Source organism: Amblyraja radiata, chromosome 7 (assembly GCF_010909765.2).
Source record: "Amblyraja radiata isolate CabotCenter1 chromosome 7, sAmbRad1.1.pri, whole genome shotgun sequence".
NCBI classification, from domain to species: domain Eukaryota; kingdom Metazoa; phylum Chordata; class Chondrichthyes; order Rajiformes; family Rajidae; genus Amblyraja; species Amblyraja radiata.
Window position 1 is genome coordinate 54,954,321 of NC_045962.1, and position 15,878 is coordinate 54,970,198.

Genomic DNA, 15,878 nt, shown 5'->3' on the forward strand with positions numbered 1-15,878 from the left:
AGGAGATTTTAAGGCACAGATTGAAAGATTCTTGATTAGTACGGGTGTCAGGAGTTATAGGGAGAAGGCAGGAGAATGGGGTTGAGAGGGAAAGATAGATCAGCCATGATTGAATGGTGGAGTACACTTGATGGGCTAGATGGTCTAATTCTGCTCATATAACTTATGAATGTATGAATTTATTAACTTGTGTGACCACATTGCAGAACACTTCTATGACTAAACATTCAATCTGTTTGTTTTAACTGTGAGCTTCCAATCACCTGTGGCATTCATGCTCTGTATCACTGCAACTTCAACCTTTCTATCCCACCTTGAGGACAGAAAAAATAGATCTGAATTTTAGATAATTAACTACCAGGGTATTTATTCCAAATCAATTGCGATACCAATCATATGCATAAAGGTGACCAATAATACACAGCATCCATGTGAGATTATGTAGGCATTCTGCAATATCTGCAGCCTCTAAATCTACTCAAATGCTAAAAAGAAACATGTGAGAAGTGGTACCTGGTCATGTTCTGAAGGAGTGCTGGGAAATAATCTTCCTCTGTGTGCTCTCTGTAAAATTCATAAACTTGTTGTTCCGTCAATAAGATCTCCTTCTGCAAGGCCACCACTAAGCCAGCCTCACTAATCTTCTGCAGGATGGAATCTGCACATCAGGAGTAAAGAATTTACATTAGATAAGTTGATGCAGAGAATTTGGAATGATGAAATAGTTGGACGTCATGCATTAAAAATACCTTAAAGTCTAATGGGGTTTAATTTAAAGTTTATTAATGGCAAGGCTGAGCATAATATTAAAATTCAAAGTCATGTGGGCAAACCATAGTTTTTTTACCATAATTGACTGGAACAAGTAATTGAAATCCTCTGGAAATATTTCACATTTTTAAATTATGTGTTCTAGTCTCTCGCTCATCAGGGTCATCATTGTGCATACGGCCATATTCAGAGGGCCTGTGGTGCAGTATTAAGCAAATCGATCTCACCCTTCCTCTCCTTTAAGATATCCGGCCTGATCAGAGCCAGGGTCTTCTCCACACGTTGGTCAGGCTCAGCAAGATTCTGGGCTTCAGAGCTTGCCCCAAAGTTCGGGAAGAAGAAGCCAAGTTCCCTGGAAGCCTGCTCCTTGTCATCACATCCATGAACTGCATTGAACAGCTTCTCAGTACCATAGAGAGCACGGAGGCTTTGGAGAAAAACCCATGAAGAATTAGAAAGCAGTCAGCAGGCCAGGCAAGGGGGAAGCTGCTCTAGATGTCAGCTGATTTACATCGGTGAGACCAAGCGTAGGTTGGGCGATCGTTTCGCCGAACACCTCCGCTCAGTCCGCAATAACCTACCTGACCTCCCGGTGGCTCAGCACTTCAACTCCCCCTCCCATTCCCAATCCGACCTCTCTGTCCTGGGTCTCCTCCATTACCAGAGTGAGCAACAGCGGAAATTGGAGGAACAGCACCTCATATTCCGTCTGGGGTCCTTGCGTCCTTATGGCATTAACATTGAATTCTCCCAATTTGGCTAGCCCGTGCTGTCTCCTCCCCTTCCTTAACTCTCTAGCTGTCTCCTCCCACCCTCCCATCCGCCCGCCCTCGGGCTCCTCCTCCTCCTCCCCTTTTCCTTCTTTCTTTCCCCACCCCCCATCAGTCTGAAGAAGGGTTTCGGCCCGAAACGTCGCCTATTTCCTTCGCTCCATAGATGCTGCTGCACCCGCTGAGTTTCCCCAGCAACTGTGTGTACCAGCAGGCCAGGCAAGCTCCCTGTAACTTCATTGTTACTTAAAGCAAATAAGTTGGCATATTTAAAGCTTGTTTCATATGTTATCGTCTCTTGCCTTGAATATATTTTCTTTATACGTAAGCACGTTGTTCTCTTTTAAAACATTTCTCTCCCTATTGCACATCTATCTGTATTGAATAATTGAGCAGCTTAACAAGGTGATTGTACATCAGATTTGCTGTAGATCATTCTCTCACAAGCTAACCACCTCTCCTTGGTGTTCAACAGTATAACCATTGTTGAATCTCTCACCATTACTATCCTGGAAGCACAATTAAGCAGAACCATAATTGGACTAGTAACATATATACAGTGGCTACCACAAAAGGTCACAGGTCAGATATTCTGTGGTGAGTAAATCACCTCCAGGCTGCATGACATCTTTCCACTCACGACAAGGCTCAACACACTCACAGTGGAGAAGGAAAATGATGTGTTGGCCTTTGTTCCAAAAGGATGGAGTACAAGAGTAGAAACCTTTTGGTCCCGCTATATAAAGCTCTTACGAGATTGCGGATATACATAGCCCTGGAATATTGTGTATGGTTTGTTTACCCAAAGAAGGGTATTCTCGTGATAGAGGGATAATAATAAAGATTCAGCTGATTGATTGGTGAGCTGGGATGGTGAGGAGTGATTGAGCAATCCTCTAGAATTTAGAAAATGAGATAGACAATAAATAATAGGTGCAGGAGTAGGCCATTCGGCCCTTCGTGCCAGCACCACCATTCACTGTGGTCATGGCGGATCATCCACAATCAGTACCCCGTTCCTGCCTTCTTCCCATATCCCTTGACTCCGCTATCTTTAAAAGCTCTATCTAACTATCTCTTGACAGCAACCAGAGAATTGGCCTCCACTGCCTTCTGAGGCAGAGAATTCCACAGATTCACAACTCTCTGTGTGAAAAGGTTTTTCCTCATCTCCGTTCTAAATGACTTACCCTTTTTCTTAAACTGGGGTCCCTGGTTCTGGACTCCTCCAACATCGGGAACATGTTTCCTGCCTCTATGTTTGAATGAGATGAGATCTCATTCAAACATACCAAATGTTCAAGGGGCATGACAGGGTAGAGATAGTGTTGACACTTCCCTTGGCTGGTGTGCCTAAACCAGCAGTCACTGTCTCAGAATAAGGTATCAGCCTCAGGACAGAGAAGAGGAATATCTGCACCAAGAGTACGGTGAATCATTGCAATTCTCTATCTAAGATGATTGTGGAAGCTCAGTCACTGAGTATATTCAAGGCAGAGTGCTATATGATTAGACTTCAAAAGAATTAGATATATGGATTCAGGGTGGAAAAATTAGGCCCAGGTAAAAGATTAGTGATGATATTGATCGGCACGTCAGAGACAAAATATTATAAATTGCTCCTTTTTCTTTTTTATACATCTGCTCTTCTTTGCTGGATAAGTCCACTTTCAACAAAACTGAATAAGTCGACACCATCCAGGGCATAGCTCCACCCTTAGCCAACCCTACGCTGTACAATTCTATATATTTTCCTATCCTGCTGATGTTCTATAGCTGAACTGTTCACCACCACAAGATGCATTGCAGCAACTCACTCAGCTTTCTACAACACATCTCCCAAACGTACAGCAGATGCCACCAAGAGGGAAAATAGCTGGGAACATAACCTCTAACTGTCCTGATTTAAACAAGTGTCAATGATACATCATCGTTGCTGGGTCTGAATCCTACTCTCCCCAGCTAACAACACTGTGACTCTCATCATACAGGTTGTAGCTGATCAGGAAGACGGGGCACTATCATACTTTCAAGGGTACATAGGGATGGGCAATAAATGCTAGTCATGTCTACGACATTTACTTCAAAGGAATGTATACAGTGCTTCAAAAGTTGGCTTGATTAATTCAAGTACCTCTGTGCCTCCTGGATCAAACCATAGCATATTACAGCACTGTTTGCAACGTTCTCCAGTACCTTTCAGGTTTCTCCTGCCTTGCAATTTCTACATCAGTTGGGCCAATAAATTCTCTCCACTGTGGAATGACATCGTCTGTTCCTTCAGGTTTCGATATGATCAGAACCCGGCAGGGCCCACTTGACATGAAGTGAATTAGCTCTTCAAAATGAGGCTAAGATGTCAAGAAAAACAATGATGTTAAATCAGTACACATGCTCAGAAGTATTACATTTTTTCTATAATGCTTTATGGTACGAAACATTCTTTCTTCTTTCCTTTGGGCTTTCACTGATAGTCAGGTGTGAAGGCACGGAGTTGGTGACGAATGCCCAGGTTTCCTTTACTGCGTCTCAGCCACACCTCTATCATTCATTTTCTGCTTTAAGTCACACGGAGACACACTATCCGTATCCTTATAGGGAAAGGACAACTATCCTCGGCCCTCAACCTGGTAGCAAAATCGAGGGGAGTTAGGTCAGATTGCAGATGTCCTGGAGTTTAGGACTTCAGTTTTCGGAAATTCGGTAGGATGTTAGGCATGTGATAAAAGGGCTTAACAGGCTTGGTACAGGGGTAATAATTCTGCTGAGTGGCACATCTCAAACCAGGGATCAGAGAGAGATGAGAAATTTCCACACCAAGATTCATGTCAATTATTACAAATCTCCACCTATGAACAATGTGGAGACTTAGTCACTGAGTTTATGTAAGACAAAAATTGATGGGCTTTGGGAATCAAGAAATCAAGGCATGTGGGGCAAGGGCTGGGTTGCGGGTGTTTGATGTCCACCTTTTCTCCCATTGAACAGCATTCAAATACCCAATGCTCTTCACACCCACCTCCTCCGACGTGTGTTGGTAGAGGTCACGTGCTTCCTCTTCTGTTAATGTCCGCTCCTCATGACAGATAATTTCAAAACCTACTTCCTGGACCTAAGGATACCCAAAATCATAAGCAGGAACTTAGTGTTTTTAATTAACAAAACCACAGGAACCATTAGTGCATTATGTACTTGCGTATTTCTAAGACCGACCACATTATGACGTCCACATTGTCTTCATGGACTTTTGTCAAATGCCTCACAAAAGTCCATGAAGATAACATCCACTTCCATACCCTCATCAATTACCTTTGCCACCTCAAAAAACACAATCTTCATAAGGCATGATCTAGCCTATGCTAACTGCCCCTAATTAGTCCATTCCTTTTTGGATGTGGGTAAATCCTAAATTAAGGGCTGTACATTTCCTTTTCTTGCCTCTCTCAATAACCTGGGATAGATACCATTAGGCCCCGAGGCCTTATCTGTCATAATACACCCAACACCATCTCCTTCTTGATCTCAAAATACTGACATATTGGTATATACAGTGCATTTAGAAAGTATTAAGACCCCTTCACGTTTTCCACATTTTGTTACGTTACAGCCTTATTCTAAAATGGATTAGTTTCATTTTTTTATCATCAATCTACACCCATTACCCTGTAATAAAAAAAGCAAAAACAGGTGTTTAGAAAGTTTTGCAAAGTTATTAAAAATAAATAACTGAAATATCACATTTTCATAAGTATTCAGACCCTTTACTCAGTACTTTGTTGAGGCACTTTTGGCAGCGATTACAGCCTCAAGTCTTCTTGGGTATGACGCTACTAGCTTGGCACACCTGTATTTGGGTAATTTCTCCCATTCCTCTGAGCAGACACTCTCAAGCTCAGTCAGGTTGGATGAAGAGCATTGATGCACAGCTATTTTCAGGTCCCTCCAGAGATGTTTGATCGGGTTCAAGTCCGAGCTCTGGCTGGGCCACTCAATGACACTCAGACTTGTCACAAAGCCACTCCTGCGTTGTCTTGGCTGTGTGCTTAGGGTCGTTGTCCTGTTGGAAGGTGAACCTCCGCCCCAGTCTGAGGTTCAGAACGCTCTGGACTTTGCTCCGTTCATCTTTCCCTCAATCCTGACTAGTCTCCCAGTTTCTGCCGCTGGAAAACATCCCCACAGCATGGTGCTGCCACCACCATGCTTCACCGTAGGTATGGTATTGGCCAGGTGATGAGCGGTGCCTGGTTTCCTCCAGACTTGACGCTTGGCATTCAGGCCGAAGAGTTCAATCTTGGTTTCATCAGACCAGAGAGTCTTGTTTCTCATGCCTTTTGGCAAACTCCAAGCGAGCTGTCATGTGCCTTTTACTGAGGAGTGGCTTCCGTCTGGTCACTCTACCATAAAGGCCTGATTGGTGGAGTGCTGCAGATATAGTTGTTCTTCTGGAAGGTTCTCCCATCTCCACAGAGGAACTCTGGAGCTCTGTCAGAGTGACCACTGGGTTCTTGATCACCTCCCTGACCAAGCCCCTTCTCCGCCGATTGCTCAGTTTTGCCGGGCGGCCAGCTCTATGAAGAGTCCTGATGGTACCAAAGTTCTTCCATTTAAGAATGATGGAGGCGACTGTGCTCTTCGGGACCTGCAATGCTGCAGAAATTGTTTTATACCCTTCCCCAGATCTGTGTCTCGACACAATCATGTCTCGGAGGTCTACAGACAATTCCTTCGACTTCATGGCTTGGTTTTTGCACTTTCAGCTGTGGGACCTCATATAGACAGTTGTGTGCCTTTCCAAATCATGTCCAATCAATTTAATTTACCACTGGTGGACTCCAATCAAGTTGTAGAAACATTTCAAGGATAATCAATGGAAACAGGATGAAACTAAGCTCCATTTTGAGTGTCATAGCAAAGGGTCTGAATACTTATGTAAATGCGATATTTCAGTTATTTCTTTTTAATTACTTTGCATAAATTTCTAAACACCTGTTTTCGCTTCTTCATTCTGGGGTATTGTGTGTAGATTGATGGTTAAAAAAATGAATTTAATCCATTTTAAAATAAGGCTGTCGTGTAACAAAATGTGGAAAAAGTGAAGGGGTCTGAATACTTTCTGAATGCACTATATACTGCACTGATTGTACTAACTTTGTGTCTGACTCCTTGGTGAATATCATTGCAAAGTACATGTTAAGTAGCAATGTTACAAAATTTTGAGATTTAAAAAATCAAGTCTGCAATTTATCCCATCAGATAAAGCATAAAAATAAGTTTAATTTGACACCTAATTCACTTTCATATCTCAAGTATTTAAAATGTTATGGCCATTTTCATACTGGGAAATGAGCATCTTGTTCCCTATTGATTTTCTATGGACATAACAAAAAAGCTGTGATCGTGAACAGTCAAAAGCCCATAACTTTCTTAAAAATTAAGAGAACTGAATGAAATTTTCAGTTATCATAGATTGAAGCATTCTGAAACAAATATAAAATAATCTTACTTGGATGACCTGAAATTAAAGCATATAATTAGTTAGTTACCTAATTGTAGCTAATTTCAGACTTCAATTACTAGATCTAAACATCTATCCATTTCTTAATAAATGATTAACATTTTTAAATAGCCTAAATGTCCAAATAATATTCACAAATAATTCACAATAAAACATGATTTTTAAATCTCATTTACATTAATTTATAGACCAAATGGAAGGAATTTAGTGTTCAATTGCTGTAAATAAATGCCCATTTAAATCAGCTTTCCAGTGGGTTCCTGTGGAACGCGCTGGTTTAGAACGTTCACATTGCGGTAGATTTGTGCCCCAAATGCCGAGAAAAATACTGCGGGATATAATGGGCCCAAAATGAGCTACTCGCAATATTAAACTTTGTATAAAGGGATCTTTAGAAGCCCTTTTTAATGTAAAAATATACAGCCTACCTTCATTTATTTGCTTTATGAGACCCTGCGGTTGCTGGTGGTCGCGGGTTTAGAGATTGATTTTTAAACTACTATAACTATTATACGAGGCCTTTAAAACTAATAATAGCTTTTGCGACGTGGTCTTTCAGCGATTTTTCGTTAATAATTAACTAGGCTGAACATCTTCGATTTGAACAGCCTAGAGAAAATCGCGTTTTAAACCCGCCCCCCTCTAAACGGCGCCAAAATCGCGCACACCCGCCGCGACAGATTTTCAGCGACGCTTCAGGTAGGCTTTGCAACATACCTATGTTAAGTACCTCAGGCCAGGTTTTTAACACAGAGCCTTTTTAAAAGCCTTTAAAAGGCTTTTAGATAGGCACATGAATATGCATGGAACGGAGGAGTATGGATCACATGAGGAGATGAGTTTAATGTGAAATTATGTTCTGCAAAGACATTGAGGACTGAAGGGTATGTTCCTGTGTTACACTGTTGTATGTTTTATGCTCTAAATATAAAGTGCTAGGTGATGATGTTTAAAAATAATCATTATGTCACAGAAGGGGGCCTTGCATCATTTGAAAAGGGGTTTCCATTAAAATCAGATGAGATGATTTATTTTTCTCTTTTGACTGAACTCTTTACCTCAGAGGTGGAGGGAGACCCTTTGAATATTTTAAGGCAGATGGAGTCAGATATTTGATAAACAAGAAAGTGAGTTACTGCCCTTAATTTTAAATGTGTAACTCTTGGTACTTCAACCATCTTCCAATGGGAACAGTTTCCTTTTCTTTACACAGTTTCAATTAAACAGGATCTTCTAGACTTCAACAAAATCAGTTCTCAACCTCTTTGCTCTGAGAAAAACAACTCCACGTTCTCCATTCCAATCTAAAAGCTGAAATCCAAACTCACAGAACCGAAAACCTTTGCTGTCCACAAAATAAAAACATTGAATGAACTTAAACAGGTCAGTCAGCATCTGTGAATGGGTAAACAGAGTTACAATTTCAGATACAAAAACATAGCTTTGAATAATCGGAGCTTTGTTCTTTTCCCCACAGATGCTGCCTGACCTGTGGAGTATTTCTGGAGCATCTATTTCACGTCTTCAACTTGCAATATATTTTGCTTCTTTAGCAATCTCACCACCAATCCATCATTACCAGTTCAATATATAGGGATTGACAAAAAATGCTGGAGTAACTCAGCAGGACAGGCAGCATCTCTGGAGAGAAGGAATGGGTGACATTTCAGGTCGAGACCCTTCTTCAGACTAGTTAAGGAAAAGGGAAGCAAGAGATAAAGGCGATGATGTAGAGATAAAGAACAAATCACCTCTCACCTCTTGTTGTTCTTTATCTCTCTCTGTCTATATCTCTCATTTGTTCTTTATCTTTGTCTATATCTCTCATTTCCCTTTTCCCTAACTAGTCCGAAGAAGGGTCTTGACCCGTAACGTCACCCATTCCTTCTCTCCAGAGGTGCCGCCTGTCCCACTGAGTTACTCCAGCTTTTTGTGTCTATCTTGGTTTATACCAGTACCTGCAGTTCCTTCCTACACAATGTCTTGGGATTTCCATGTTCCGGAGTCAGAGTGAAATTGAAATACAAAGATGAGTTGCAAACTTGTGTATTGATTGACAGTAAATGTCCCCAGTTAAGTTATAACACTAATAGTTTGAAGTTCTGTTTCTCACCTTCATTATAATTTCATCTGCTTTCCCGTGAGCCACGGCATCAGGTTTGATGATTGCCACTGTAAATGACTTGTTGGCAGTAACTGCATCAAACAAACAAAGGGTTTGTGACATGCACAAGTAAATTCATTTATTGAATGGTTCTTTGATACATTGAACAAATTTAAGAACGCTCTAACGAAAGTGTTCAAATGATTGAGTTTTTGTCAGGATTCCAAGCAGCTGGGAATATCTTTCAATATATGTCTTACTGCTGCCCCCTAAAGACTGATGTACAAACCACCCTATGAAAACTAAAGCAAATCCACACAACCTGAGTGAACTCAGCAGGTCAGGCAGCGTTTCATAGGTGATATTTCTGGTCGAGACTCTTCTTCCAACCGATTATAGGAGGGGGGAGAAAACTGGAAGAAATGTTGGACTGGGACAAAGCCAGGCCCAAAAAACTGGTGTAACTCAACGGGTCAGACAGCATCTCTAAAGAAAAGGAATAGATGACGTTTCGGGTCTTCCTCTGAAGAAGGATCTCGACCCAAAAGGTCTCCTATTTATTTTTTCCAATGATTCTATCTGACTTGCTGAACTACTCCAGCTTTGAAGGGTTCCGACCTGAAACATTATCTGTTCCCCCAACACTTTGTTTATTTGCGCATTATCTATCTCAAGTTACACAGGATTACCCTAACGCTGCCTTGACTAAAATCAGTTGATTCTGTATAAATCAGAGATTGAAACTGTGACTTCTTGACCTTCAAGTGTCAGTATTGCTTGAGATATTGACAGTTTTATGCTAATAGCTCTCGCAAATACTGTTACTGATTATTTGTGTCCAGTTCTGCACATTAAGTCACTACACTGTTACACTGCACCAGAAGGGAGGAAACAGTCAAAATGAAAGAGGGAGACAGGAAAAAATATCACTGGATGGTTGACCAGCTGCTTTCTGCCCGGTGATAGTTGTCAGCATCTGCAACACGAGGAAAAGTATTTTTTTCCCACTTGATGATTTCAAGGCTATCCATTTTCATTTGACATTGTAACTAACTGAACTAATGTATGCCCCTCCACCCTATTGATGGGAAAATGTGGATGACCATGATGATATTCTTCTGCTCAAAATTTCATTGCTTACCCAACTTCTCCTCTTCATCATCTTGCATCACCGTCACTTCCTCTTTCTCTTCTTCCACTAGGCCTTCGTCTTTAATCTGTACCCAAAAATAAATCAAAGCTGAAGTTATTTGCCTTGTTAAAAAGTACTTCAAAGATTTTTCTGACTGGATGAGACAGAAGGGATATTTAATTAAGGTGTATAATTTTATAATATCCAAATAGACTGAATGTTAAGAACTAACGTTCCGAAACAGAGAGCTCAATAAACAGAGAACTTGTATCAATAGTATATGGTTTTGGAATCCCTGCAGACGGATGATTCAAACCTGTGTCCCATTACTCTGTGGCTCCATGTGCTTCTCTGCGATTAATAAAAGCTGGAAAGGGTACAGAAGATTTACAAGAATGTTGCCAGGACTAGAGGATGTGAGCTATAGGGAACGGTTGAGTAGGCTGGAACTCTATTCCTTGGAGTGCAGGAGGATGAGGGGTGATCTTATAGAGGTGTATAAGATCATGAGAGGAACAGATCAGGTAGATACATAGAGTCTCTAGCCTAGAGGAGGTGAATCGAGAACCAGAGGACATAGGTTTAAGGTGAAGGGGAAACGATTTAATAGGAATCTGAGGGACAACGTTTTCACACAAAGGGTGGTGGATGTATGGAACAAGCTGTCAGAGGAGGTAGCTTAGGCAGGGACTATCCCAACATTTAAGAAACAGTTAGACAGGTACATGGATAGGACAGGTTTGGAGGGACATAGACCAAATGGGGGCAGGTGGGACTAGTGTGGCTGTGACATGTGTGGGCAAGTTGGGCCAAAGGGCCTGTTTCCACACTGTATCACTCTATGACTATGATAATAAAAATAAAATTAATCCCTAAAGAAAATAAGGATGTTGGTGCTGATGACAGGTCTGGGAGATTTTTCAAGCCTAGATGATGTACAAAAATGAAAGAGGGGTGATGGAAAAATGAAATATTTAATTTTATGGAAGATATTAGCCTCAACTCAGGACTGTTTTGTCAGTACTGGTCTCACCGCTTTGCGTTCAGCTCCATCGTCAAGCACCTTCCTTTCTGTGGCTAAGTGTTCCAGAATGAAATTCTGCAGCAATGGTGCATTTGCTCCCCTGACAACAGCAACCAGTTGACCTCCCTGCAAACACAGAAAGCACGACAACAGCAAGTTTGAAACATAAGGATAAGCTTCAAGGATAAACTTCCTTGTACCTCCAACATCCAAGCTTTGAGTGGACAGTTCTCATTTCATGGTTGTTTCTGCAGCCAAAATAATCAAATGGAACAAGTTGTGTCGGAAGGAACTGCAGATGCTGGTGTAAACCAAAGATAGACACAAAAAGCTTGTGTACTCAGCTGGACAGAGAAGGGATGGGTGACGTTTCGGGTTGAGACCCTTCTTCAGACTAGTTAGGGATAAGGGAAACGAGAGATATAGACGATCATGTAGAGAGATAAAGAACAATGAATGAAAGATATGCAAAAAAGTAACGATGATAAAGGAAACCGGCCATTGTTTGCCGATTGTTGGGTGAAAACGGGAAGCTGGTGCGACTTGGGTGGGGGAGGGATAGAGAGAGAGGGAATTCCGGGGTTACTTGAAGTTAGATAATTCATAACACTGGGCTGTAAGCAACCCAAGCCAAATATAAGATGTTGTTTCTCCAATTTGCTTTTAGCCTCACTCGGACATTGGAGGAGACCTCGGACAGAAATGTCTGAGTGGGAATGGGAAGGAGAATTAAAGTGTTTAGCAATCAGGAGATCAGGTAGGTTCAGGCGGACTGAGCAAAGTTGTCAGTTGCTCTTCAGTAAAGTCCATTCAGCCCAACCAGTCTCTGCTGGTATTTATACATCTTCCATTTCTCTCACGATAAATCTTCTTTTGTATTTTGTGCAGGAAAATTCGATGTCATGATATTTAGCTGGTATTATACTTACATTGTTCATAAAGAGCATCTAAGTATCTAGACAAGCACTTCAATCGCAAAGGTATAGGAAGCTATAGATCAAGTGCTGGAAAATGGGAGTAGTGTAGAGAAGTACTTGATGGTCAGGGTGGGCAGAAGGGCCTGTTTCTGTGCTGTCTATGCCTCTATTAAGGCAAAAGAACACAGAGTTCTGGTGTAACTCAGCAGGTCAGGCAGCATCTCTGAAGAACATAATTAGGTGACATTTCAGGTCAGGACTCTTCACACTGATGTTTCAGGTCGAGACCCTTCTTCAGACCGAATGCTGAGGGTGCCTGACTCATGGAGTTACTCCAGCACTTTGTGTCATTTTGTGTAAATCAGCATCTGCAGTTCCTAGTTTCTATATTAAGGTAATTTAGAGTATTTGATTAGCCATGAAGCTAACTATTTCCATGTTCTGAATTCACCAGCAACTGACAGACATCGCCCTCTGATCCAAATGTGCTCCTAGAATCTGATAAGATGAAACAAACAAGGAGAGAATTCGTATGCTGAAACTTTCCTTCTTCTTCTTTCTCCTCAGTTCTCCAGGATGTGGAGAGCAGAATCAGGTGGTTTTATAACACAATGACTTACTTGGTTTCCACCCAAGCTTCCGTCCAACCTATAAATAAATTGCTGCCCTATTAGTAACATTGGTGCCCTTCTGAAATAGCCCAGAGAGAGCTGCTCTAATAAGTAGCAGTGCAGTCTAGGAACTGAAAGTTGCCAAGGTGCTGATGAGTTCACAGGTGCACTTCTCAAATTTGAGTTCAGCTGTGATCAGCCATGTTGTCATTAAATAAATCAGTGGGACAATTGTCCTACAAGCCTGCATTTACCAAGGAAAAGGTAATGGAAGCTGGGAAATCAGGGGCATGAACAATAATGTCCAAAAAAAATCTACATTGCAAAAGAGAAGGTGTTGGTGATGATGTGGCACATAAAGTTGGATAAATCCCTAAGCCCTGATCAAGTGTACCCTAGGACATTGTGCAGAGCAAGGAAATAAATTACAGGGGCTCTGGCAGAGATTTTATATTTTCCTTAGGGGTGAATTACCAGAAGGCTGGAGGGTGGCTATTGTTGCACCTTCATATGAGGGCTGTAAGGACATGCCAGAGAACTACAGGCCAGTAAGCCTACAATCAGTGGTGACAAAGTTACTGAGAGAGACAGGGCCTATGTGCATTTTGAAAGGCAAGGACTGATTAGGGATAGGCAGCATAGCCTTTTCCATGGAAAATCATGTCACACAAATTTGATTGAGTTCTTTAAAGAGAAGACGAAGATAATTAACGAGGGCAGGATGGTAGACATTATCGACCTGGACTTTTGCAAAGCTTTTGACAAGATCCCTCATGCTAGCTGTCTGAAAAGTTAGGATATGTGGGAATGCCGGGCAAGCTAGCAAATTGGGTACAAAATTGGCTTGATGGAAAGAGTCAGGGTAGTAATGGAGGGTTGTTTTTCAGTTTGGATGCCTGAGATCAGTGGTGTCCCAGAGGAATCAATGCTGTTTGTCAGATATATTAACAATTTGGATGGGAATGTTGGGGGCATGATAAGGCAATTTGCAGATAACACCAAGATTATTGGGGTGGTGGATGGTGAATTATGTCGTCTAATATACTACATGATCTGGATCAACTGGGAAAGTGGGACAAGGAATGGCAGGTGGAATTGAACTCGGACCAAAACATTGAGGCATTTTAGGCAAGACATCAAGGAAAGACAAACACAGTGAATAACATGACTCTGAGTGTTGTGGAACACGGTGACCTAATGATACAAGTACATAGTTCCCTAAAGGTAAAGACATAGGTAAACAGGGTGATGGAGAAAGCAATTGGCACTCCTGCCTCCATTGGATGGGGTAGTAAGTACAAGAGTTGCAATGTCATTTTATAACTATACAGGATATTGGTAAGACCACACTATGTGAATGTGGAATACTATGTGCAGTTCTTGTCACCATACTACAGGAAGGATGTAATTAAGTTGGAGAAAATGCAGAAAGGATTCATCAGGATGTTGCTGGAACTGGAGGGCTTGAGATTAGATAGGCTGGGACTTCTGGAGTGAAGGAGGCTGAGGGGTGACTTCATTGAAGTTTATAAAATCACGAGGGGCATAGAGAAGGTGCATAGTCATGGAATTTTTCTCACGATAAGGGAGTTCAAAACTAAAGAACATAGGATTAAGCTGCGAGAGGAAAGATTTAAAGAGGGTCTGAGAAGCATTTTTTTTCACGTATATGGAACGAGCTGTCTGAGGAAGTGGGAACAAGTACAAAGTTTTAAAGACATTTGGACAGATACATGGATAGGAAAGGTTGAGAGGGGTGTAGGGCAAATGCAGGCAAATGGGACTAGTTCAGGAAGGCAGCGTGGTCAGCAGGAACAAATTTTGTCAAAGATCCTAATTCTGTGCGGTATAACTCCATGCTTCTTTGATTCTATGATCTATTTGATAATGTTCCTACATCTTCCAAAGAGCAGACCTTTCACCTACATTGATTCTAACATTGGCCTCGAGGAATTGGACTTCATTAGGAATCCAAGAACTTAAGCAAAGTTAAAGCAATGAGTTCAGCAAAACCTCTGCTTGGCTGCCAGTTGGGAAATATGATATCTCACACTGTTATGTAGGGCATTTTGCATCACCCTTCAAAGTGTTCGGCAACCACATTGAAAAGAGGAGGTTAATTTATAAAGGGGAATGTTGTTAAGAACTAGTCATAAGAGTAAATAATATTTGATGTGCATAAATATTAGTTCTGGCCTTCAGAATACAGAGTGCACTTTATTCATTGATCGAGGGCCATGCTTTAATATTCCAAGGTAGAAATGATTTTCAGGGAATTATTAAAGATACTCAACTGCTGATTCCACCAAGGCTGATCATGGTGATAACTTCTATTGTTTCAGGCTCCTGTGGTGCAGGGAGTTAAAGACCACAGGCCTCTCATTTTCAAGCATACATTCTCTGAACCCTATTGGAAAGTCCAGGCATATCTAATACCATGAGGAGTAAGATGTGCAGTGTGAAAATGTCACCACTTCAAAATCAAACTACTATTTTTGAATGTCCATCCCAATGGTTGACAAATTGAACAAAACAGAAGCTGTTATTGTTGAGGTCCATGAAGCTCCAAGACTGGAAGATCCTTGCACGGAAAGGAGCATAACATAATTCCGAAAATGTGTGACCTTTCTGCTTCAAATTAATTTCAGATCAGCTCACCCCAAAGAACAGGAAGGTGGGTTCACATTTCCCTCTGTACCTCTGCAGTGAGTCAATGTTGTCCACTTCAGCCTGGAAGATAAAGGCACGATGACATCAGTGGGTTAGGTGCATTCTGAGAGTGTATTATTTCAACTTTCTAGTATGGTGTTTATTTAGTGGGAATGTACCCAGTTCCACTTGGGAATGGAGCAAATGAGCATCAGGACAGGTCATCAGTTTCCCTGTAAAAACAAAGTTGTTTGTTCATTCAGGCAACACTGGATGGCCAGCATTTCTGGTCCATTCCTCAAGGCACTTGAATGAAGTACCTTGCAAGACCACTGCAGAGGACAGTTAGAGTCATTGTAGTCCTAGATGCCCAAACGGAATGAGT

At 41.5% G+C, this 15,878-nt stretch overlaps 1 protein-coding gene across 1 annotated transcript in view; it reads right to left on the reverse strand.

Annotated features, from left to right (window-relative positions):
• nme9 (NME/NM23 family member 9) overlaps positions 1–15,878 on the reverse strand; it is a 77,135-nt gene that overhangs the window by 27,011 nt on the left and 34,246 nt on the right. Inside the window, exons 5-12 of the mRNA XM_033024583.1 lie at positions 15,503–15,574; positions 11,326–11,442; positions 10,302–10,377; positions 9,170–9,252; positions 4,561–4,653; positions 3,738–3,892; positions 999–1,198; positions 514–658 (exon numbers count right to left, since the gene is read on the reverse strand). Coding sequence (XP_032880474.1) covers positions 514–658; positions 999–1,198; positions 3,738–3,892; positions 4,561–4,653; positions 9,170–9,252; positions 10,302–10,377; positions 11,326–11,442; positions 15,503–15,574 — 941 coding nt within the window. The remainder of the gene's footprint in view (positions 1–513; positions 659–998; positions 1,199–3,737; positions 3,893–4,560; positions 4,654–9,169; positions 9,253–10,301; positions 10,378–11,325; positions 11,443–15,502; positions 15,575–15,878) is intronic.